The sequence below is a fragment of the Lepidothrix coronata genome, unplaced genomic scaffold (genome assembly GCF_001604755.1).
Source record: "Lepidothrix coronata isolate B3197 unplaced genomic scaffold, Lepidothrix_coronata-1.0 Scaffold0, whole genome shotgun sequence".
NCBI classification, from domain to species: Eukaryota; Metazoa; Chordata; class Aves; order Passeriformes; family Pipridae; genus Lepidothrix; species Lepidothrix coronata.
Genome location: NW_016690180.1, coordinates 17,189,460 through 17,215,638, shown reverse-complemented (window position 1 = coordinate 17,215,638; position 26,179 = coordinate 17,189,460). Strand labels below are relative to the sequence as shown.

The following is a 26,179-nucleotide window of genomic DNA, read 5'->3' as shown; positions in this document are numbered from 1 at the left end:
ATATGTAACACAACTGATGCATATGTAATATTGTATCACATAAAACAAGTTGAACAAAAGCAGCTGCTGGGGTCAGACTATGAATTGGAGGTTTCTGTGTGTCTCTGCTGTGTAAACTGGAGTGTGTGCAGAGGTGTGAGTGAGTGGGTAGTTGCTAGTGAATATCAAGTTGGATGAGCAGGTGAGCAGGTGACATAACCTGGGAGTCAGGATATGAGTAGGTCTCAAAGAGTAACACCATGGTGGGGTTGACTATTGGGGACCAAGGGCCAGTTTTGTGTGTGTGCATGAGGCAGTCTGTACCAGCAAGTGTAGTGGGGCTGAGCCTCAAGGGCTTTAATGCCGAGGTGCCAGCAAGTGGAGAAGCTGGTATCTAGAAGTGGTTACTGGGCATCCAAGCCCCATATCTGAGCCTGGTTGCTGGAGGGATCCACACTTGTATGTATATATGTGTGTGTGTGTGTATATATATCTATCTTTCTTTCACAGAATCACAGAATCACAGAATATGCTGAATTGGAGGTGATCCACAAGGATCACTGAGTCCAATTCCTGGCCCTGCACAGGACCATCCTAAGAGTCACACCATATGCCTGAGAGTATCATACAAATATTTCTTGTACTCTGTCAGCCTTGGTGCTGTGAACACTTCTCTGGGGAGACTGTTCAGTGCCCAACCACCCTCTGAGTGAAGAACCTTTTTCTAATATCCAACCTAAAACCTTCCCTGACACAACTTCAGGTCATTCCCTTGGGTTCTGTCACTGGTCACCACCTGCCCCTCCTCTTCCCCTCACAAGGAAGTTGTAACTGCAATGAGGTCTCCCCTCAGACTGAGGCTGAGGGAAGACCAAGTGACCTCAGCTGCTCCTCATACGGCTTCCCCTCAAGGCCCTTCATCATCTTCGTTGCCCTCCTTTGGATACTCTCTAATAGCTTAATGTCTTTCTTATATTGTGGCACCCAACACTGCACACAATATTCAAGGTGAGGCCACACCAGTGCAGAGCAGAGCAGGACAATCCCCTCCCTTGACCGGCTGGTGATGCTTTGCCTGATGCCCCCCAGGACAGGGTTGGCCCTCCTGGCTGCCAGGGCACTGCTGACTCACATTCAACTTGCCATTGAACAGGACTCCCAGGTCCCTTATATAGATGTATTTACATCAATGGACCTTCATCCTGCTCAGCCACAGAGGAGAACAGGATGACGCTGTTGGTGCTGTCTGTGTTTATGTGACTACTCTGTGTGTCTGTCTGTGACCTGTGTGGCTGGCCATCTGTATAAGTATGTATGTGATGTATATATATGCTTTATGTGCATGTGCCTACCAGGAACATATCTTCAGCCTCTGCTGAATGGGTCTGGGAGCATGGCAGCACCCTCTCCTCTCTCATGTTGTTGAATATGACCTGATGTTTTCCCCTAAGAAATGTAATTATTTCATTTATTTTATTTCAATACATTCAATAATAATATATATAATTCAATACATTGATTATATATAATTCAATACATTAATTATTAATTATTATTAGTATTGTATGTTACTTTGGAATACTTTTAGCATTAAAAATGTATTTATTGAATACCAACAGGGCTAAGCTGAAATTTCAACCAACCTTAGAGCTGCATGCTGAGAATAAATGTTTTTAATTTATTGTAAATTAAAAACCAAATAAATTTGTAATGTTGTAACTCATTTTTCTGTAGTAAATATAAATATACTTGTCCTTGGTATATTCATCAGGAATAGACTTAATTGCCTATTTATTTTGAAGTAAGTGCTATGTGATTAACTTTCTATCCTGAAAGTACTCTTAGAATATAGGGCTCACTTTTGATACTGGGGGTTTTTTTTCAGTAAAAATGCAGAACACACATCAGAAATTATCTTTATAAAAAGGGGCATTGCTGGAGTTCTGATCACATTACTGGCCAACACAGAAGAAACTCCAAGAGCGGGGTAAAAATCCTGCAGCAGCTGATAAAAGTGAAATTACTCTAGCAGGACTTCAAAGTAGATGATACAAACAGAATGAGGTTTCTGGGGGAAAGAAGGTTTTGAAGTCATTAAAGAAAAAGCAAGTGTATTCTGAAAAATATCTCAAAAGATATGCTTAAAAGAGATGCCATCCACTAGCCTGTGAAGCAGCCTCAAAAAACTAATTCAGAGACAACCTCTCTCTTGAAATACTTGAAATGTGGCTGAAAAAAACACTAGAAATTAAGATTGGAAAAAAAACCTGGGAATAGTCAGACAGTTCAAAAGGTCTTTTTCTTTACTCATTAACACAGATTTCAAAAAAATCACAGACAAACCTATTTGTGCTTCTTTTCTGTTTTTCATTTCCTTTGCTATAAATAGTTCTAGGAGAAGAAATAACAGATGATGATGTGGGGAGAAGAGAGCAGCTATTTTCCTGCCATAGATATCCCCATGAGAGCAATAAATTAGTTGCTTATAGTTAAACCTCAAGAGAGGTTTAACTATAAGTGAAGTATTGTTCATTAGGTATTCCTAAAATTTCAAGGGGTTGCTTCTTCTATGAATTAAAAGAAAAAAGCCATGTCTTTGTAATCTATTCTAGAAAGTAATTTCTCTGATCAGCTTCTTTGAACTGGTGCCTTCTGGACTGCTGCACTGTCAGTGTTTGGGCTCCTGCATTTTACCACCTCTTTTTGAAACTAGATGAATGAGAGAAACATTTCATGTCCTTTGTATAGATTTATCATTCAACACCTCAGCACATCAAATGGGAGCTTTGAGGAAGTTTTTAGGAAACCATTGCATGTGTGAGATAATTGCAATGACTACAGAAGAGATACCTACTTTGGCTCTTTTGATCAGGCAATTATATTATTCACCCAACCCTGTGTTCTCCTTGAGCTTTGCTTTTTGCCTTCTATAAAAGTCAGTTTGTCAAAGGACTGGGAGGATGACTGGCAGGACACTGCCTCAAGCTGCTCATAGAGGATGACAATTGGTTTTATTCTATCTTTACACATATCATTTTGGGGTCTGCCCAGGCCTCAGATATAACAGAACAAGTCCAGCCCTTACTTGCCTTTTTTCTGAAAAACGAGCTGCTGTTCATTATGAAGAAATATGCAGAGACAGGAGGAAGAGCAGGGCTGCCATGGAAGAGATAGGTAAAAGAAAATTTTGAACATTGGGTGCCCAGTCAACAGTAGTGGCAACAGAACAGGCTAAAAGGAAAATGTTCCATGGGCAATTTTTGCAGATGAAATCAAAAGGCCTCATAAAGGTTTAACATCTCAGATTGAAGACATAAAACACACTCAATATAGTTAAGTGTAGTTTCTTTACTTCTGCTAGACAGGGGAGCCCCATCTAGTTTTACAACTTTTTACTAACAAGGTTACCAGCTACTCTAGCCAATAAATAGAGCTGCTTTCTTCATGCCTCCTATCCATTAATAGAAAATCAGTTAATTTTCTCAGAGAGAGAAGATAATTCCTCACACAACTCAGAAACATGATCTTTTTACTCTAATCAATTTATATTCCTTTAAGTAATTGAAATATTTTGCTAACTTTCCTAACATTTTAAAATTATATTCTGTTTTTATTTTAATTAATGATTTATTAATACTGTACTGGGTACAAAGAACTTTCAAACTAATGTGGATCTGTGTATACCAGAGATACAAGAAATGAACTAAATCAGGTTTTTTTTTTCCCCTGTATAAGCATATTTAATGCTCAAAATTATGCTATGGCTATTTAAAAGAGAACACGTGCAAAGTATAGGACAAAGTGTACTTAAAATACAATTATAGCTGAAATAATTTTATATAGTTTTTGTTCTGAAAAATCTTCCTGGAGTAAAATGAAGATTAATTAGCACATTACTGAAGCATTTTCTACTTTTTAGGAGAGTTGAGAGTCCCAATATAATAATATGTGTAAGACGCATGAAGATCCTCAGAGTGGAAATTGTAAAAGCTCAAAATACAAGATGGTGTAGGGGAGGTTAATTTTTATTTATTACACTACTTGAAACTACTTTAATGAAAAATTTAATCTTAAGGCCAGCATTAATATGCTTTCATCTGTGGAATATTGTTCCCAGTATGTACAACAATATATGTTATACATATGAATATGTTTATAATGACCTATTTCTGCCTTGAAGGATTTTCTCTAATAAATAAAGTATGTTCAATCCAATTATATTGAAAACCACTGGTGTTTTTAATTTCAATTGTCACTTCTATTTTTTGTGTTACGAGGAAAGGGATAGTTATTAATTTAACCTCCTGTGTATTGAAATTAAATTAATTCTTGTTTTGCTCTTTTTTTCTTATTTGGTTTCTCATTTTAGTTTTCTCAGGAGTGTGCTATTAAAAAACACTTTCACAGCACCTTTTTTTTTGAAAAGAATACTTGGTTTGCATTTTTAAAAATTATTTCTGTGCAATCATATAGAAAGATGCAGTAACAGAACAATGATGAATGATTAAATATGTTAACCAAATTATATCTTGGATCAGATTTATTTGATTACTTCAAGAGGGCCAAAAATTCTTCCTAAAACAACTTGCTATTGTTTTCAATCATTGCAGAATCAATCCATATAGATCAAAACATAAAAGAGCATACTCTAGTCTTGCATACTTGAATATACTCATAAGCCTTGAGAACTAGTAGTAATGGAGTATTTTCTCTAGTCTTTATAGAAGCTGTATGGGATGAAAGACATACAGAGTAATCCAAAAGGAAGGTGCTTTTTCTGAAATGGTTAGGCATGGTTACCTCAGATAGTCTTTTGTCCCTACTCTTAGGTCTTCCTATGAATTTGTCTATTTGATTACAAGTGTAAAGCTTAAGCTGTTTTTGAAGACAAAAGAAAGCAAGCAGGCCCAAGTGGAGTGCACTAATTACTGGGCCTAAAAGGAGAACTTTCCTTTCTATCTTTCCTCTCTGACCTAAAATACAGTAGAATTACTTCAGCTAAAGACCCACATGGGGAACACCTCAGGTTGTTGCATTTTCACCTCTGTCACAGAAGCTGTAAACTCATTTTATACTCAATGGCAACAGTCTACATTTCTAGGAACGTTGCAGCAGTTGGTGGATTTGGCAGCATCAATCTCCATTGACATCCATTGGTGAAATGCATGCAAAAACTCCTTTCAAGCCTTGTCTTATGAGGTAAAACACAGAGTTTCTTGCTTCTACTTAGCCACCTGTAGAAGAGTTACAATAATGATTCCCAACGGCATAGCAAAGATGTACCAGATTTTTAATGTCCCACTGCAAGATACTCTAATGAACAACAGCCTTTTCCCACTCCCTACTTGCTATGGCAGTTTCAGAGGAAAACAAGCAGAAATTAAGGAACTGGCTCACATCCAGCATGTGTGGCTTCACACAGTAAATAACAATCAACACTTTTGCTGCTTCCACAAGGCAGCGGGCAAGGTGCCAGCAATGCTTTTAATCAGCGCCATTCTTTATTTAGCAATGCCCACTAACTAGTGTAATTTTTAGTTTTTTATTATTAGCATTGGCAGTAAAACAACAGTAAACAACATGAGTAAAAATTTGAACTTAAAAGCTCACCGAAAAGCTTGACTCACCAAACTTTATGGCATCTGAATGGTGCTTACTGCATCTGCCCTTACTTGTCACTGCAGGAGGGCATTTTACAATCCTGACTCAACAAATAGGCAGGAGTTATAATTAACCTAAATGTAGCAGAACCTATGCTTCAGATACGGAGGGGTGCAGCTTGCTGTAAACACTTCGGCAAAGACAAGATGCTCACCCTCTTGGAAGAAGTTGTATTTAGGTGAGCACTGCTTCTGTGACTTGCCTTTCACACATTCCCATGCGAGTGCTTTTGATCAAATCGCCTTCAAATCAACTGAAATCATAGATGAGAGGAGGAATAGCTCCATATTAGCAAGAGTTGGTCCCTCAAGTGTACTTCCTTCGACCCACTTAAGTGATTCACCTGAGCGGAATGGAGAACATCACCAGTCCCTAAAAGTGATATTTGAGTGTAGGTCAATTCCCTACTTTAAAATCATGGAGGCATTTATTTTGGTTTTCTTACACAAGGGAGCTGGTGCTTTTGTTTAACCTAGAAGCTCCTTGTATCCTTAAAGACTGGAAGATTCACTGAGGAGGAAACTGTACTAGCGACTTTCTGCTAAAGGTTAGTGGACTTGTGCCATCATTTTATAGCCATATCTGAAAATGAGAAAGTCTGAATTTAGCACAAGGTATTTTTGAAGCAACCTCAACATGTCATGGGTGAAAAAAATATTCTATATTCTGTCTCAAATGCTGATATGATATTTTTTTGTGTTAGTCAGTTAACCTGAAGTTGATACTAAGTACTGACACCAAACCGAATTTTAATTTTAATCATCAAGTAAGAACACTGTGAGTTTTGCATTCCTGGGGCACATGTCTGTGTAAAAGACAGGCTTAAATTGTGTCCTAACTCATTTTATTTCAGTATTTTTCAGAGTCGTTGTTCTTTGTTTCTTTTGAAGAGGTACGATGGTAAAGGCAGACAGATCAATATTTGATTAGTGCTATTTATGATGAAAAGACCAAGGACTTTCAGCCTCCTATCAACTTGCAGAAATGGCAAAGAACATAAAATTCAATGGGGATCCGTTTAGAAACTGAAAATCAAACACTGTGCTCGTTATTTATATTTTATATAGTAATACATTTACCCTTTAACAAAGGTTTTCTCTTTTTCCATTACTAACAACACTTTCTCCCAGGGCCCCAGCAGTGCAAACATAAGAACAAATGAGCTTACCTACATAAATATTTATAAAACTGAACCTGACATTAGCATAAATAGGACCTGATTCACCAAGTACAGAGGGGAAAATCAAAAGCAATCAGAGGCAATGATGTGTCTGAAACTGCTGTGAGTGAGAGAGAGATGTGGTCTGTGGGAGGAGATGCTTTTTCCCTGTTAATACAGTGAGGGCCATATGGACTGTTTAGTCTTGCAACAGTTACAGTAATAGAAAAGGGATGGGCTTCAATTTTAGGATCCTAATTAGGTCTTGATTGGGCAATGAAGAAGAAAACTTCTTAGAGTGCCTTGAGATTTCCCAAAAGATGATGCTTGCAGTAATTCTAAATGTAGAAGGCAAAGATCAAGTGGAGAAAGGCATCTCTTTTGCAGAGCAAAACCTGAAACCTCCAGTTTCAGGTCCTTTGTTGAACAAATGAGATCTCTGAAGATGCATGCTCCCAGTTGAATGACAGGAACACCTTGATTGGGATGCATACTCTGTCATGGAAAGAAGAAACTATTCATAAGAAAACACAGCAAGGAACATATTTTCCAGTACAGGGCAATTGGGTCAGGTACTTGCTTATCTACTGGTAAAAAATTTAATAATTAGAATATATTTTGCTACTGCCTCATGGGAATATCTTATTCTGGCAATGGACTGGAATATTTTAGAGCCAATTACCACTAAACTGCAGTTGTCTGACAGACTGAAGGAATGTGCAGGTTTTTTCATCAGAGACAGTTAATGTGGAGGACAAATCAGGTGACAAAAAAGCTCTGTAATTGCCATGTTTCTATTTAGAGCTGTGGAATTCCTGAGAAGCCACATAGAAGCCATACAGAAGCCAGTTCCTTATAGTGAAAAACACGCAAAGAAAGGTGATCAAAAAAATCTTTGTGACATTTGGGCATGTTCCATTAAAATCAATGAAGTTTTGCATTTGCAAAGACTTTGAGACAGCATTCTTAGCCTAGAAGAATAACAATATAAATTCAGGAACTATATGTTATAAGTACCCAGAACTGGTGAATCTACAGAAGTAGTTAATAACAAATTTTCCATTAGTCTTTGTTGTTGAATCTAATTTTACTTCTGCTTCATACTAAAGTTCTGTGTTGTTTTGTGCCAATCTTCTTTCTCATCTTTCTCTGCAGAAATATAGCAACATTGCCTGTTTTAAAAAATTGCTAATAGAACTGAGATTTGTACTAGGGACTCATTATTCAGGACATGGAGAAACAGTGACAAAAGGCTTATACCCTAAAAACTTATGAAAAAGGTAAAAGAAGAAAGTAAGATGTGCTGTTTTATTTACCAGAACAATATGGCCGTTTCATATTGAACTTGGATTTCCTACCTATTAATTTGGTAGCCTTTACATCTGGATTCAGTGCTTAGTGTTGACATTTTAAATCACAAGCACAATCATAATCATAATCATAATCATATTCATAATCATGTGTCTATTGTTCTGATACCTTACTTGCTGGTAGATAGCATTTCAGATATTTCGAGTCACTATGGGTTTACTTGTAAAAATTCTTCTTGGCACTTCTTTTTTGTGAGGCCACAGTGAGGCTGGTTACCATGTCAGAGATGCATAAATGGAGCAAGAAAATAATTGTTAGAAATACCACGTAGAGTGCTTCCTAGATCAGTGTTTTTTCAGGCATGAGTTTCTACTTGACAGATATGGAGCTTGGTCACGGAGAGGTAAAGCATCTCATTCAAACACACTGCCCACAGAACACACATTTCACTCTTAATGCTGAGGAATTCAGTGTTCATTTTTCTCTCCTGTAAGGTTGAACTTCGCTGTGTCCAGCTCCTGGGAAATTTCAGTTTCCCACAGCCACCAGCCCCCCCATTGGTGCTCCCCATTTTGTTCCCAAGGCATGTTTGAGGAGGCTTTGATCAACAGCTGAGAAGCAATCTCTCAGATAGCCAGGGACACTCTGAAAGGTTTGGGCTGTCAGACAAGAGACATTAAATTAGGCAGTTGTCAATGTGGAGCCCATGTAGCCTGCGAAGCACTGATATAATGCTCTTGTGCAACCCAGAAGGCTTTTTAGTGTGATAGTTAAGGCTTTCAAAAGTGTGTGGCAGTTAATAAGCCAGCCAGAGTGCCAAAAGGCTAGAGTCTTTAGACTTCTAGTTTCATGCTGTGTTTACTGATTCATGATGCTGTCTTCTGAGTTATTGGCTCCTATTTCTTCTGTGACACTCACCGTATCTAAGATCCTTTAAGAATATTTCACAACAGAATTCATTGAGTTGAATAAATTCCATTACTTGAAAGATAATACGAGAATCATTCACATAATTGGAGTGAAGTGCAACTGCACAAATGTCCAGTTGATCTAAGGGATGTGGTCTCTGTCAGATACTTTAATTCAAAGGTAAATGCAGGTTGACCCAAGACTTGTAATAAACTTCCATGACACTTGACCTTGAGGCTTTGTCACTTGTGACTTGCAGTTTTATTTGAAGATTTACCAGTGTTTATTTTTAGCACAGATGTAGATCTAAAGACATTTGTAAACATAAATTAATTTTGTTGAAATAAAAAAAGGACTTTTGACTGTTTCCTTTATTTCTGTCAAAACCAACACATTGCTGATTTTGTTCACATTGAACAGGAATTTCAAGTAGAAAAAACAAAAAGATCCAAAATCATTTGGAAATTCATAGGATCCATGACAGATCCCTGACTCCAGCACAAATAAGATTTTATCCCATAAAGTCCATAGGACCCAAATGGTTGAACTGCACCATCAGTAAGTTTCACTAGAAGATATATTTATTCCCCCTCTTCTCATTTTGCAGGCTTAGGATATCCACCTGAAAATATGTATGCCCATTTGCTGTTTCTGAATTGCAGTGTAACAGGAAGACAACTTAGTAAAAGGTTTAATAGGGAATTACAATATTTTATACAAAAATTCTTTAAAAGAAACTGGTAGCAAGAAAGCCAAGTACAGGGATTTTTTAACACTGTTTTCTTAGCTGATAAATTGTCTCACTGAATGATTTAATGTTAAGCTCTGTGTTATAAAGTACAATGTTTATAGCAGTTACAGTTAGTATTCATCTCACCTCATAAAGAAAAGAGGACAGATGGGAGAAAGAAGAGGTGTGTACTCACTAAATTTTTAAAATGCATCATCAGTGCTGCATTGCACCAAATTTTACCTCTCTAATGTTAGTGATCACCCAGAAAACAAAATCCAAAACCTGCCCCAAACTCAAGTAACAGGCTCTGCAATGCTTAATCCAGATGCTGCAAAAAAAGTAACTGCAGTAAGGTGTAGCCAAAGAAGATACTTGGCTGCTCATATTCTAGTACATAAACATTTATATTCCATACTGATGTACCTAAAAGCTCATGTGGTAGAAAACAGCTCTACCAGCAGATGAGTTAGCTGAGCATCCGGCTGGTAGAGCAGAAGGTCTGTACGTGATAGCCCACGTGAGCCCACAGAGCACACACCAGAGCACAGGTCAGGGTGCTGCCAGTTTCAAATAGGAGGGACTGACAAGCACACACAATAATACAACTCTAAATCTAATATTGATTTTTTTTTTCCACAAAGAAGAACTTTTGTGGTATTTGGTGCTCTGCACTACTATTAATACTGGATTCTTAAAATCACATTCTTTTTATATGCTGCTTAATTAGCAACTTGGCATCTACTTTTTTCAGAGATAATTCATAAGCAAGCAGACGTTACTATGAAGACAGTCCTTGGTATGCTAGATGACATTTTTCCCCAAGTGAACAAGTCGTGAGATGAATAGAAGTATAGAGACTGAGCTCATTATTAACTTTCAGAAAGAAGACTTCAATCTCTGCCATCAACTGTGAGACTAATTGAAACAAATATCTCCACTGAACACATTAAAGTCTGTAAATTTGTGATGACTAACAACTTGGTCTGTCAAACTACTTCCAAATTATTTTTACTCTTGTTTTTGAAAAGTTACAAGTTTCTTCACTAACTCCTGAAGAAAATATATAATGAATGTAAGGATAATTTATTGCTCAGTTTGTTAAAATATTTTCACATAGATTTGCCTGAAATATGGAAAAGTTCCCTCTAAATCCCGAGTAAATAAATGCAAGAGCTTTCCTAAAATAATAACAAAATCCTGCCTTAGCAAGAGCTGGTTATTTTAAAGTTTTTCTTCAGTCATCTAAAGTAGAGAAAACAATTTATCTGAAGCACAACTGGTAAACAAGAACTCAACTTTAAAAAAGGGAAATTTGAGCTATGTGCATTATACATGTTTTCTGAAATTCTCTCTCTAGAGAAAAAGATGATATACAGAAATCTCTATTGACAGCAGACATGGTATCCAGCTTCTAGGCTTACTTGCTTGAGTTTCATTATGCTGTTGCCTATTTAGTTTATTAAGATAGGCAAGTCACAGGAGTTTTCTAACATGGTAAGATGTTAATCTTCAGTTTGAATTACGAATATCTGATTTTTCTAGTAGAATTCAGAACTTTCTTTATTTTTTCTCCATTTTATTGGCATCTCTATGCTCCAAGTTATTAGGCTTATATTCATGAGGCACAACCTGTTCAGGTGTCACCTGAAAACACAAGTTGCTCATGCTTCTTTGCACATACATCCTCTTTGTGTCCAAAACACTGCTGTTCAAACACTGTTTGTGCAGGAGGGTCAGCGTGTCTGCAAAAGCTTTCAGCACAATGGGAATGTCTCATGCACTGTAGCCCAATGGAGCAACCCATCTCTGTTTATTATTCAGAGTCACAGAGGGGTATTAGCCAAATGGTTTTAGGGCTGATTCACATTAGCCAAGAGAACCAGGTGAGAACCTTTAACTGATCTATATTTTTCTCCTAGGCTCTCTTTTGTTTGAATAGAAATTCTGCATCTGGAAAGATCCTGCTCTTGCTAAGATTGCATGCTGTGTAACTCTAGGACTTCTACAGACAGTCATCAAATCTTGAGGGAAAAGCAACTGCATTTACTGCTGGTCAAATGAAAAATCTTTTTTGCTGTACTAGGACTCCACAGGGGAGGATGAAAAGCATATTTAAACTCTGAGATACTTTACCTGCAAGAATAAGCTTTGGAGGACTGATGTGAGGGGCAAAATGCTCTTGCATTTGTACCATTATCACTCATGCTCAGTTTGGGGTTTTTCCTCACTTTTCTGGTCTGTATAGTTCTTGAATATGCATTTATTCATTGCAATACAAACGTCCAGATTCAGTGCAGAATTGAATGGGATCACAACAAACTGAAGACATTCTATTGACTCTGAGGTGGGGGACACTGACAATTCAGAGAAAGCTGATTCAAGCTAAAGTGTTATTTCTCATAGCGTGAAAGCATCCAAAGCTTCTGTTTCATAATATACAATGTTCCAGAGATATAAACTAAGAGGATTATATTGTCACTGCCCCTTGTCATGCTTTAGAACAGGTGGAAAAGGTTAAGTAAGGAAGCAAGGAAAATGGAATAGAGTTTCAAAATCTCTGTTTTGGATCATCAGAGGTATTCAAACTCTTTGCAACACCCACTTTTTAATTTCTTTTAGTGTCAAATGCCTATGTCCCTTATCAGTACAAGTTTCCAATTTATACTAAATAATTACTTATCAGGACATTGATTATCTTAGAAAAGACATTTGAAAGACAGAAGTGAAAGAGAATTGTGCATCTCTACTAGCCATAGATCAGAGGCTGTGCAAATAGAGATAAAAGGTAAAAGCCATACATGCGTAGGACACTGAGATATGTTTCTCTCACCTTCTTTCTTAGCAAGTAATTTCCAATTGCAGTGAAAAAACCAAATGTATTCAGCATTTCTAGAATATCATGTATACGAATATATAAGAAAAGTTAAACCATTCTGAAAACTTAAACTTCAGTGCCAGCAAAATTACATGGAGATGTTTCAGGTTTTGCAGCAATTAGTGCATATACAGTATACACCCAACCTTCATGCAGGAGTAGAAAAATGATTTATACAGTGAAAATTATTTTTATTCAGTGAGCCAAATCGATTTTGCTCTTTTAAATCCAAATTACTTTTATAAAATTTATATTTTTTCTTTTTAAAATTCTTATTACATGGGAAAATATTCTAACTACCCAGGCTGTTACACCAAATGTGGATAAAGTTATCTTGTTCTTTCAGGTACCTATTCTCAGCAGATCACTGTAGCTTATGAAGGTGGCTAATATTTCGACCCATAGGCTTTGGAGAGGGATATAAATTCAGATAAATATTTGTACCTGGTGTTTTATATTAGCCAGCATAAGTGGCATCCTTGCCATCTTAAAGGTTTCTTTAACTGCAGTTCATAGGTGCTGCCTCTGCATTAACACACTGCAATGAGAGCTGGTGCTATACTTCAGTTTCCTACATCATCCCACTGGGTCTAGCACAGATAATTTCAGAGAACTTTTAACATGAGCACCTATCATATGAGGTTTAGAACTGATGTTTGAAGATAAGCATCAAAACTTTGAATCTGACTGCCTTGTAATGTTAATGATGACATAAGATTCTGTGTCCCAAACTCTTGTACTGTCAGAGCACCTAGATATATGGCCATATCAAACATCAACTCAAATTTTGATGGTATTTATTTATTTATTTATTTATTTATTTATTTATTTATTTATGGAGACCTTTTACAGCTAAGAATGTGAAAATTTACATTGTAAGTGTATTGAGGTTTGAGGGGATTGGGTTGTTGTGCACAGTACAGAAACAATAATTAGTTTCAGATTATCAGATAATCCAGTACATTAAATTACTTATCTAATCTGAATGTGGGCAGTTCAGATCACAAGATGATGAAACTGTTCACTTGAAGAGACCATTGGAGGTCATCTAATTCAATTTATCAAAAATATCCTAAGAATACTCTTACAACTGGTCATGTAAATCTACCTTAAATGGATAAATTCACATGACATTAACCATATGTTTTTATTTCCTACTCATTAGATTAGAAATTTGGTGAATTAGATAGAACAGGCACTTTCCCCTCACTAATTTTTTTTCTGTAAGCGACCAACAGAAGATTAAACAGAAGGCAAAGAATTTTCCATAAAAGGACAATGAGAGTTGTATTTTATCATACAAAACTTAAATGCTTTAGACAATCAACAATGAGCTTTATCACCTCTCAATAAATGAGCTTTATCACTTTTAAAACTAGCTTTCATTAAACTCTCTGTGAGACTTACAAATACAACATACAGCTATACAATGCTTCCATCAAACCATAACTGAAATGGAAAATCTTTGAATAAATTAGCATATTTTGAGTTATGCACATGATGGGTAGTGTGATGAGCGAATCAATCTTGGAGCTGTAACATTTTCTTATTATTGTTTGCCTCATTTGCAAAAGGGAAGAAAGTTATCTTAAAAATGTTGTTTTCCCAATAAATGTCACAAGTATGGAAAAACGTATTTAAAGCTACAGTATGTTTCCAAGGATGTTTTTATACATGCATGACTTTAATTTACATTTTCTCTGATATACAGCCGGGTAAGATAAATGTTCCTGAAAAATCAGTTTTCTTGCAAAGTCTAGTAGTTTCCCAATACAGAGTTCTACGAAAATTTTTATGAGAATAATCAACGAAAATTAAAAGATTATTAACATCTAAGTTTAGCACAGGAGCATCTTTTGTGCAGCAAAACATTATCTAAGTATTTTTAAAATGGAAATGTGCTATAGCTCAGCATGTTTGTAAAACTGTGAGAGATCTATCAATGGACAAAAGAGAAAGAAAGACCACATGTTGAGTGCATGCTTGATAGTCTGTACAATTTATTGTGAAGTACCACTTGTACTAGGCCTGCCACAGAGCCATTGGTTTGAAAGGTTAATGACTGCAGCAATCACAATTTCAATTTACAAGAAAGGGGATGACAGGAAGCCAAATACAAAATGGAGAGAGGTCCCACTGTGATGGCAGCTGAGCAACAATTCATCAACAAGAGCACAGGAGCATTCTAAAACCAGAGTGCTGGGGACAACCTTTCGAGTCTGAGCAGGGCTTAGGACTTCTGTTATGCTCATTTTTCAAGGACAGTATAGAAGCTTTAAAATGGCTAAATTACCTAATACAGACATAAGTTCTCCCTTGATAATTTTCTTTATAATATTTTCTGGGTCATCCGAAGGTGCTTTTCCAAACTCCTTAAATTTCCTTAGTGTATCTCCCCTTTTATCTTAAATGCTGACCTTGAGTTCTACCAAAACAGCCATTGTCCCAATAGGCATTTCAGTTGTCTTTGGGCATTCCCTGCAGTTATACTCTACCTCTTGCTTCCTCAGAGCATCAGCTATCCTACAGTGTGATCTGAGACTTTCTAAAGCTTTCAGGCATTAACATTTACACAGAGATGCTCTCTGAGACCCTGTGCTCCTTCAGCCTGGATTTTGCTTGTAAGTTGCCTACACTGGAAAATCAAACTGATGGAAATACCTTTAAAGATTTACCATTTTATTTTTGTATAAGTAAAAAACACATGAGAAATCAAACTTTGTAATCACCAACACTACAGAAATACAGAGTATTTGTTGCTTTTTCATCTGAAGTCAGTCATAATATATTTGAGCAATTTGAAGTCATAAATAATAAATAACTGGAGGTAAACTGTGAAAAGTTCTGTTCAACCCTATCTCAGAACAGCCATCCTAGAACTCAACAGGATTCAGAGAAATAAGCAGGTTGGAGTGAGATTATGTAACCAAAAACTTTTCAGTTAGTACTACCGTGTTGTAGGACACTGTAAATTTGGTCCAACAGGACAATTACATCAGCAGAACTACAGTAACTTCAATTCATGCCTTAATTTATCTTTCTTTATATAGTTAAACTATTGAAGAGCTAGTAAGAAAAGCAAATATCAAATGAAAAGCATAAAGCATAGGGGTAGGATCTGCACAAGTTTTGATGGTGTCACATTAAAGATGTGTGTCTTGGTGTTTCACTAAATCTTTTCAGTGGAGTTTTCTTCTTAATGGAATGATTAAACAGAATATCACAGACTCACAGAATGGCTGGGGCTGGAAGAGACTTCTAGAGATTTATGGTTCCACACTCCTGCTTATGCAGGCCCACCTGGAGCAGGTTTCCCAGGTCCATGTCCAGACAACTTTTGGATATCTTCAAGCAGGAAGATGACACAACCCCAGTGGTCAACCTGTGCTGGTGCTCAGTCACCATCACAGTGTTTTCGGATGTTAAGGAACCACCTGTGTTTCGGACTGTGCCCATTCCCACTGGTCCTGGCACTGAGCATCACTGAAAAGAACCTGGTTCCATCTTCTTTACACCCACCCTTCAGGTATTAATATATGCTGGTAAGATCCCTGCTGAGCCTTCTCTTCTCCAAACTGATCAATCCCAGCTCTCCCAGCCTTTCGTCATAGGAGAGGTGCTCCAGTCCCTTGGACACGTTTGTGACCCTTTGCTGGACTGTCTCCAGTGTCTTCTACTGAGGAGCCAAGAACAGGCCACAACACTTCAGATGTGGCCTCACCAGTGCTGAGTGGAGGGCTGGTGTGGCCTCCCAGTGCTCCCCTGACCTCCTGGCAACACTTTGCTGTAAGTAGGACATGGTGCCATTTGCTGCCTTTGCTGCACAGACACATTTGCTGACTCATGCCCAACAAAGCAGGATGGCTTTCCAGCTGGTTGACCCCCAGCATATATTGCTACATGAAGCAGACACATGAAGCACACAGGGGTGGAGATATCGATAGGATAGCATTAATCTGGATCAGAAAGAAGGGGATCGAGGAGGGAGGTGGGATGTGGCAGGCAGAAGTGGATGATCAACCACTGTAAGGGGGAGACAGTCTAAGTGCAGACCATGTTGTGGATCAGTATGCACCAAAGCCACTCAAATTGTATTTGATAAAATGTAGATATGTGATAGGAAAGGTGCAGCATAGGTAAGCTGATCATAGAGCTGAGATGGATCTGTTCTATCAGTTCTCTGAAGTGATTGGAGAACTCTGATCTAGCACCAAATTTTGCAGTAGTAACTGATAAATATGAGACACAAAATAAACTCCAACTCAACCAAAAGTTTGAAATCCTTCATTTCTGAAGTCTAATGCTTGGGCTAAAGAATACTACATTAAACTGATTTACTTTCATAACAATCACTAGCCCTGGGCATGCTTTACAGCATTTTAGAAAGTAACTGATAATTTTGCAATGATATTACACACAAAATGCCTGAAGATCATGCTCATTAACTCTAAATAGTCAAAGATATGTCATACATGCATGTCTTGAATTATCATGTACTGATAAGGAAATGGAACACGTGAATAAAGATGTATTACCATGTCTTACCATTGACACTCCTTTGCTATAAGTAGAACTTGCACACTCTTAGAACACAGAAGCATATGAAGAGCTGGAATTCCTCTTTTCAAAAAATGCTAAAATGGGTATCGATTAAAATACTTCCTTACAACCTATTCTCTTTCTCCATACCTCATTTTATGCAGAGAATTATCACAGTTTTTCAATTCTGAGACTCTAAAAATAATTATTCTTAGAGAAACAGACACAAGGCTTATTTTATCCACTATACTTTGTAGCTTTTTGCCTTAGGGAATGAGGGACATTTGATCATGATTTGCAATGCCTAGGGAATACTGTCATTAACAGGGGAATGTTCTCTGGTACCCCGAGGAAATGAAAAGCTTTTAAGAGCAATCACTGTTAATCACTAACATGCCAACATTATATACCTTCTGGAACTGAGGATGATATATAGACATGACACATTAAGGGAGTCTGCCTTACCCGCATTGTAAGCTTTCGATAAGAATGTATGTCTAACCCATCCCTTTGCATGGCTTGCTCTCTTTACAAAATGCATGACATCTAAGAATTCTGCAAGATTTACACTTCTTGTATAAGCTATTGAAAATATCCTCTCTGATTCCGTAGTTGAGCTTCACTGTGTTTTTATTATTATTATACTTTGTTACGCAGCGTCATTTGAGTAGTAAATGCCAAGGCCAAGAAGGTAGCCCTTTTCACACAAGAAGGGTGAGAGAGAAACTAAACTACAAAGTGATAAGCACAATTAAATTCACCTTTGCCTTCAGCTCAGCAGGAGAAAACATCTGTGCAGTTGCAATACTCACAGCTGAGTACGTAGATTAACATTAAACACAGATGATTTTCAAGCAATTATTATTATTAATTTTTTTAATATCAAGTATTTTCTAGCCAATGTTAGGTGCATGCAATATCCTACATAATTGTTAATCACATAAAAAAAAGTAGAATAAACGATTTAAAAATTTTTTTTAAGTAAACAGATTTTAATGCTACTTACTAAAATCTTTTTGAGTCTTATTTCTCTGCTGTAATAACCATGCATGCCTTACATGCCAACAACAAGCCCAGCTCCACAGGGCAGCTAATAGACATTGGAAAAGGAGTCACACTATACCCATGTACTCAGGTGGGATGCCTGCTGACTAAAAACATTGGACCCACCAATATTTTTGATCACACAGATCAGCAAAAAAAAAATCACAAATAATTACTGCCAGTAAAGCGATCTAAAAAGTTTATAGATTTGTAGAACTAGTAAGAACTTAAGAAGTCATCTATTGCTGTTCACAAAATGAAAAATTCCTCTAGTCCAATTGACATCAATTACTTTTTGTGACAGCTACTGTGAATACAAAAATCAAAATCTTTCCTCTTAGTGACCAAATTCTTCAGGACTCTCCCATTATTGCACCTGTGGACAAACAACCTTAATGCAACTTTCAATAAGTCTTTGAACAATGTCTTATTATACTAAGTTATAATTCTCTTATGGATGCTTTTTATTTCTTGTGTGTCTTCTGGTCATTAAATAGCCCAGTTGTCACAGAGAGATTGTTTCTTCACCTGACCAGATATACAGTATTTAGCTACTGAACCCCATGAGCTGCACTGCCAGTCACACTTGCAGAGCTGAGATTGCAGTGGCCTATCCTGTAAATGGATGGTAAATTCAAAAAGGAAGTGCTTACATTCTTGAAACCTCTATATAAGATCTGAAGTTCCTTCTTTGTGAATTTACTCTGTGCTTCCAGCAGTTCAAGAGCTTCAGGTCTATGTCGTACTGTGGCCATTTCCATTTCATCTTCTACAGTGTCTGCAGAATACAAGAGACAGAGAATGAAAGCTCAAAAAGAAATATAGGAGATAAAAATACCTAACCTTTGCAGGAAAGACAAATGACGTGTTCATTTTGAACTCACAGGGAAAGGGCATCTATCTGCTTCTGTGGCTGCAAAGAATAGAGAACAGCAATGATGGTCCAGTGGTCTGGATATCATCTCATAAGTACAAATAACAATAAACTGGAAAGCCAACAATCTGCAAGGGCATGCATGACACAATCAGCATGACTTTTCTGTTTTTACAACTCTTTGACCAAAGGAAATAATTTTTTATAAAACTTTAGTGACTCCAGAATACTGCAAATTTTCCCTCGGTTAGTTAATGGATGTGAATTCACTGTATCAGGTTAGGATTTTTAGTGTTTTTTTTATTGTGAAATTGGCCTTTGGAAAGTGTGTGAGATTGATGTTGCACATCCAGCAGCATATCTTACTTTGAGTATGGTATAACTAATCCTTCAGGGCAAACATTACTGATAGTGAGTGGCCTAAGTAACATGATGATCTTAGTGACCTCTTCTTTAGGTGAACAAGAATGCCAATGTACATATTCAAGGCTTATAGTTGAGTGCAGCCCTAAAACAATGACAGATAGCAATGCATTTTTCCCAGGTGGAGTTTTAAATGTGAAAGTTCAATAAAACAGCTAAAGAAACTTACAATCTGTATTTATATATTGGGAGTAGGTAATTTATCTGATCAAAAATGTGAATGTGTGTATCCATTTTTAAGTACTGTAAGCATTAAACATAACTTATATAGTATTCCAGACTAATATAATGAAATTACTGACTTATTCTGATTTAAGTTATACCAACTATAGAAATGTAAGGAGAGAACATGCCTAATTGTCACTTCTACGATGTTGAAGATATATATTTAATTTCATCAAAATTTGGTACTCTGCATCCTTAAAATAAAGTTTTATTTACTTCAATATTTATAAGAGCACAATATTAGAATAGTCCATTAAAACGATATTATGCCTACAGTTTCACATACTTTTGTTCTGCTACAGTGCAGTGATAACTTTCAGCTGTTTGGGAGAAATTTGGCATCAGAAGATACAGTTTAGATAAACAAAAAAATGAGCAACCTTTAAAGAGATATAATCACATAAATTATTCGGATAAATCTTTATAAAATTTAGGGGTTTGTCCTTTCTCCAGTCAAAGATATGTTGTTGCTAGCACTCAGCTCAGGAAGATGATTGCAGTGTTATCCAGATGATTTCAGTGCCACCTCCAGTCTTATCTCAGAATGTCCATTGTGTATTGGCTTATGGCAAACTATAATATGATTCTATGATTCATTTTTTTAATAGATTATCTCATAAAACTCACAAACCACTACCATCTTTGTGAAATTTCCAGTCTAAATGCTACGGACAAAACTCTCAACTAACTTTACATTGACCTTACGGTGTTTAATAGTTTTAAAGGGCCAGTATCTGAACTCACAAGATAGACTGTAAGAAAGTCTCAGCTCTCTTCTGTAAGACATCCTGAGGTGCAAAGAGGAAGTACTGAAAATTCTGCCTTTACAGATGACATTGGAACAAAATAGTTTCAGAATTAAGAAATTGTCTTCCTAATCAAAGGAAGGTGTAGCTAAGTTCTTGAGTCCCATAATAATTTCGCATAAGAACATCCAGGGTTTATTTTGCACAGGTTCTAAAGCCTTTCCACTATGTTTTAAGGGATTAATCTTTTATAGTTTTTTATATAGTCACTATAGTCTCTATAAAAATGTAATGCTGTAAATATAAAGCCAATTTTTTTTCGTCAATTGCAAGTAAACACTAGGTACTTAATTGGCAAAATAATCAACCTGAGAATAAATATTGTTGAAAGCTCACTTGTATTTTATATTCAAATAGCTATATGGGATTTAAATGGGCTTTTGTTTAGACAGAAAAGGACTTAACTGGATATGAGTTCTCTAAGCACCCATTTGTAAAACATCTGGCTACCTAAAGAGACATCTACAAGCTTTTCTGGAAGCTAAATGATCATGCATAATAAATGTGAGGCTAGAGAAAAAGGCCAGACAAAGTGATGCTGAGTACAATGTTTATATATCGTTAGCAATAAATATTTTAATTGCATTTAAATGGTTTGGTGAGAATGTAGAAGACTGCAATGGGGTGATGATGTCTTTCTGTTAATGAAAAGGTTCAGTATAACACCCTTCACACTCAACTTCTGTAGTGTCTTATAGATTTAAAAAATAAAAAAATTAAGATCACCATAAATTTCCTTAAAATATGCCAACTATGCTGATTAAAATGCTACAGCATTCATGAGTCACTTCCAGGTTTTTAATTTTTTTCTTCACACTTCTATCTACCGTTATCCAGGCTGGAAAAAAAATCTATACTTTAAAATATACAGGGAAAATGTGTGAAAATGTATCTCTTTCTAAACATTAATGATTTCTATGGCATTAGTTTTTTTCAGTTCTTTAATTTCTTCAGCCTAAGAAAGTTGAGAGTTCTTGTTTTTCATAGAAGATAACATGCCAACTGAAAACCAGAAGCAAATCCACATTCCCTCATTAATATATCAAACAAAACATTCTTACTGATTTAATGAACAAGTAGCTTTGTTATAGCTAAATATTAAAGACAGTTTTTAATGTATTTGCTATGTGAGCTAGGCTTTGAAACTTTCACTGTTCATTAAAGAACAAAATGGCAAAAGCAATGCAAAAAGCAGATATACTCTTCAAATAATGGCAGCTGGAGAAGCATGTCCAAAGTTAGGCTCAGTTCATATCTCTAAAAATTGTGCACACGAATTTCCCTGCACAAAATCCACATTACAGCCTCCCTACCTATTTAATAACTGCATGCACACATGCTTTTGTCTTCCAAAACCATTCTTGAGTTTAGTCCTATCTGTAGCACATGCACTTATCTAAGGAATGATGGTTTAAAGTTTAGACTTACTAGACTAAAGCACAGAAATAAGAAAATGATCTTTTAAATGTTTTGTTCGATAGGAAAGCTGAAATATATTTAATAAGAATGCTGAAATAAGATTTTACTTATTCAGATAACCTTTTTTCTGTACATATTGATAGAAGTTAAGTGCAGAAGAGCAAATTCAGGCTATGTAAATTTCAGCAAGTTATTTGTTTTAAAAATATTCCACTGATAATTTCTAAGAAATTCATATCATGTGACTGTTCACTGTATGTAGTGCTGGTTTTATTCCTACTACACTATAATGTTGCTTCTTTCATGCTACCAGAAATTAAATAGCACATGATGTCAAAATGGGATAACAATGTGTTCTACAATGATAATCTTATTTAATGTTTTCACATTAAAACATAACATTTATAACATTTTTACTTAAGATAGCACTTCATTATTGAGGAGAGTACAGAGAAAAATGTTGAATACACCTTTTTTTACCTCTTGGTTCTCAAATATGAAATACTTGTTTTATTGCAACCTCTCTTCTGGTTTATAAAACACTCTCAGCAAGAAAATACAAGATTTACATGTTCAAGGTTATTGAAACTGACTCTAAATATTTTTGGTTACCTATGCAGATGAGAAGCTTGTATAGAAATGTGCAAGGAATAAGGGATATATTGCTTTACAATCAACTTCAAACAATTAGAACAAACCTTCTATTCATTCTGATTTATCTCCTTTCTTTATTCCATGCCCCATCACTGGATGTGCTCAAGACCAGACTGGATGGGACTTGGAGCAACCTGCTCTAGTGCAGGGGGATTGAACTAAATTATTTTAAAGGTCTCTCTCCCAACTGAAACAATTCTGTGATTCTATGATTCCTTTTATAGACTAAAGCTATTTTATTCAGGTAATATAGCTGAATGCAACTTCTACATAAAGAATAGCTATCAGATACCATAACAGTAATTCACCTTTTTAAGCTATCCTACTTTCATGAAGCCATCATGAAACAAAAAAATCACTGTGCATCCAGAAAATTAGAGCTTCTCATCTTTGAGATCTCAAATACTTAGAAAGGAAAGCAAGTACCACAGTTTTCTCTATAGAGAAGCATACGAAAGACAGTGAAGGAGGATAGCAAAAAGGAACCCTAGATCCATACCCCTCAAGTCTTGGCACTTAATAGGGACCTGTGATCATAGCCAAGTTGCCTTGGGTTGTCCTGAATTCACTAGACATGGGGAACTGCTCTTGAAGGCTTTTTTTACCTTAGATTGATTGATATGCTTTATCAGAAGAGTATACAGGAAGCACATGAACCATTCAGTTTCTACTTTTAGGTGCTCATATTAGTGCCTAGAATTAAGTCAAATTAATCTAGACTGAACTGGGTCCACAGAGGTATTTTAAAATCAGCTACAGCAGACAATTTATATAGGAAGACATTAGTGTTACTACTATAATTAATCTCTCTAAAAGTATATATATGTATATATGTATTGAGATCTCTCACTCCCTCTGTCCCTCTATTTTTATCTGTTACCTACCCTGGAGAGATTTTATTTCCTCACAGCATATCAGGACATTAAGGGTAATGTCAGTGTGCTTTTCCTTTACCTCCATATTCACACACTTTTTTTCCAATCTGATTATTATTTTTCTCTCAGAACCAACTTTAAGTCCCTAAATAGTTTGATGTAATATACTCAAAACCTATAGGGCCAAGCCTTTCCTCTGAGAGCAGTACTGCTGGTATTACCCTGTGTATTGGATAGCAAGCATACAGAGACATGCATAAATATGCACAAAAAGCTACCACTTTTCAAACACATGGAGAGTAGGTATTAAATTTAACCACTGAATCACTTCTCAACTCACTTGCAGATCGTGCCAGCCCAGCAGCCCCTGTGTGGCAGACCCTGCCACTAGTATCTTGCCATCCTACTCTGCACAGATCTGTTACCAGCCCAAAAATCTCTTCATTGTTCAATGATAGAGCATATGATTACTTCAGCAGATATCTTGCCTCTCAAATGAGCAGTTAATGAAAGTATAACTTTTGATGCATGCAAACCTAAAAAAAAAAATAAAAATCAAATGAAAAATAAAACTTGCTTTGAGTAACAGGAGATGTCGTTTTGGCAGCCGAGCAGGGCAAGAGCTTCATAAGTCGCTCTTTAATGCTGCGTTTGGTACTGTTCTGAGCGTAGAGGAAACCTAAAAAATATATTATCAGGACTGTTAACAAAGGCTTGAGAACAATTTCTGTACATGCTGCAGAGTTCATCGTTATAGCAGAATACTGATGGGAAAAGGCCAAACAGATGGCAGCCATTGTGAATCACAAAGGGCAACCAGAATTTTTGAACAGGACAACAAAACTGTTTCATCTTTGTTTCTTTCCAGTGTCTTTCCAATAAAGGGGATGAGTTTTGTTGGCGTGCATCTCTTATAACCCATTTAAGTTCTTATAACCCACCTTAAAACATCTAACAGAGAAGTATCAGATTATTTAATTGAAACAAGAAAAAGTAAAAGAATGTTTTTAAAAATTTTAATGACACATATTTTAAAGACTTTTAGGTCTACTGCATTTTGAATTTTACGGCGGAAAACAAAATTAAAACCAAATAAAATCTCAAAGAGATCTTTTGTTGTCCTTTCTGGCAGACTTCTAGTTCCATGGCTGAGCTTTCCCATACAATAAATTTATCAATTGTGGTAACCAATCTGGTACTTTTGCCTTTTCTGGATATTAAAATAGCCAGTCTCCCTTTAATATTTGGCATTCTAAATATATAAAAAATAAGTATTATATATTCTTTCATTTTAAATACTGATGTGACTGAATAGTTAATGTTCATGTGCCACAAAGCAGATGAACAGCATTACCCTTATTTACTGCAAAGGAAATTGTCACAGTAACTTCCTGTGAGGTCTAACAAACCATTTTATCCAAAATGGGTGATATAAGCAAGCACTGCCTGGATGGATATTTGTTGCAAACAACAGACTTAACATCTACAAAACAGATGAGTAACTGATTTATGTTCCTGAGAAAGGTAGAGCTTGGTTTGGACATTATGCAACTCCTGCACTTTGCATCTTGACTGCATGCATGGAAACACAAACGCTGCTCTATGATGGCTCTTGCTGCAAGAGCAAGAGTTCAAAACAGATGGGGCAAGAAATGAAAGACACAACTGACAGGTCCTTTGCTAAGGGCACAGGCACCAGGATAATCTTGGTTATCCCCTCTACTGCACTTGTGCTGAATCCTGGTACTAGTGACATGATGTAGAATTGTTTCCTTTCTCTCACCAAACCATCTTGAAAAAAGTATGTGCTTGTATTTGGGAACAGAAGGAGAAAGAAAGAAGGCTTTAAAGATACTAAACTTTGCAAATAAAAGAAAAAATATTTCTCAGTCTTTCAATGAGAAAAACACTTAAGGAAATGAAAAAGAAATGGGGAAAAACAGGAACGACTCAGCCACAGCCTGAGAAAATCAACCAACTTTCAGCAGGCAAATTCTGCCTCTGAGAGAGCAGCAGCTTTGGTGAATGGACAAAACAATCCAGCTTCAGCACAAGCTTAGATGGACCTAAATTACCACCTCAGGAAATGTCTAAAACTTTTAATACAAATAACAAGAATGCATACATTTTTATCTGTAGCACCTAACCATTAGCTTAACTCAGAAACACTGTGCAGATAAACGCATAAAATAGAGGGCAAGCTGGGATCTGATGGGGTCTCAAAATCCATATTTTTAGTTTGAGTACACAGCCTGAGCCTTTAAATAGGTAGCTTTTTATCTCAGCTGGCAGTGTCTGCAGTATCACACTATGCTTGTATTGTACATATCTAAGCACAAAGGAAATTTGTTTATCTTAAAGATTTTTTCCTTTATTAAGAATTCTTCTAGCATAGACATCTATTTCTATCTTATTCACTTGAGTTAAGATTTGCAAAGTTGTACTATCCATGTATCACTTACATAATTACATAGGTCCACACGAAGCTCAAAGCCTTGAGTAAGCAGGCAATTTTGCTACTTTTAGGCTTACACAAAAGCCCATGGAATTCAATGAAAACCATATAGGCTTTGCAGAGGTATGATCAAAGTCAAACCAGAAATTATATACATGGAAGAAAGCAATATCAGAGGAGTAACTAAGTTAGGAGGACAGGATAATTTTTTTACTCACTTCTGGCAACTAGTTTAAAA

At 36.4% G+C, this 26,179-nt stretch overlaps 1 protein-coding gene across 11 annotated transcripts in view; it reads right to left on the bottom strand.

The window, feature by feature from the left end:
• The window catches only part of KCNIP4 (potassium voltage-gated channel interacting protein 4), a 413,215-nt gene that overhangs the window by 25,177 nt on the left and 361,859 nt on the right, over positions 1-26,179 (bottom strand). For 8 of the 11 annotated variants that reach the window (XM_017838612.1, XM_017838221.1, XM_017838298.1 and 5 more), the window contains one exon: positions 18,864-18,988. In XM_017838612.1, the coding sequence (XP_017694101.1) occupies positions 18,864-18,988 (125 nt within the window). Of the gene's footprint in view, positions 1-18,863; positions 18,989-24,063; positions 24,166-26,179 lie in introns of all 11 variants that reach the window. The other 3 variants (XM_017838148.1, XM_017838847.1, XM_017838071.1) reach the window with 1 other exon arrangement.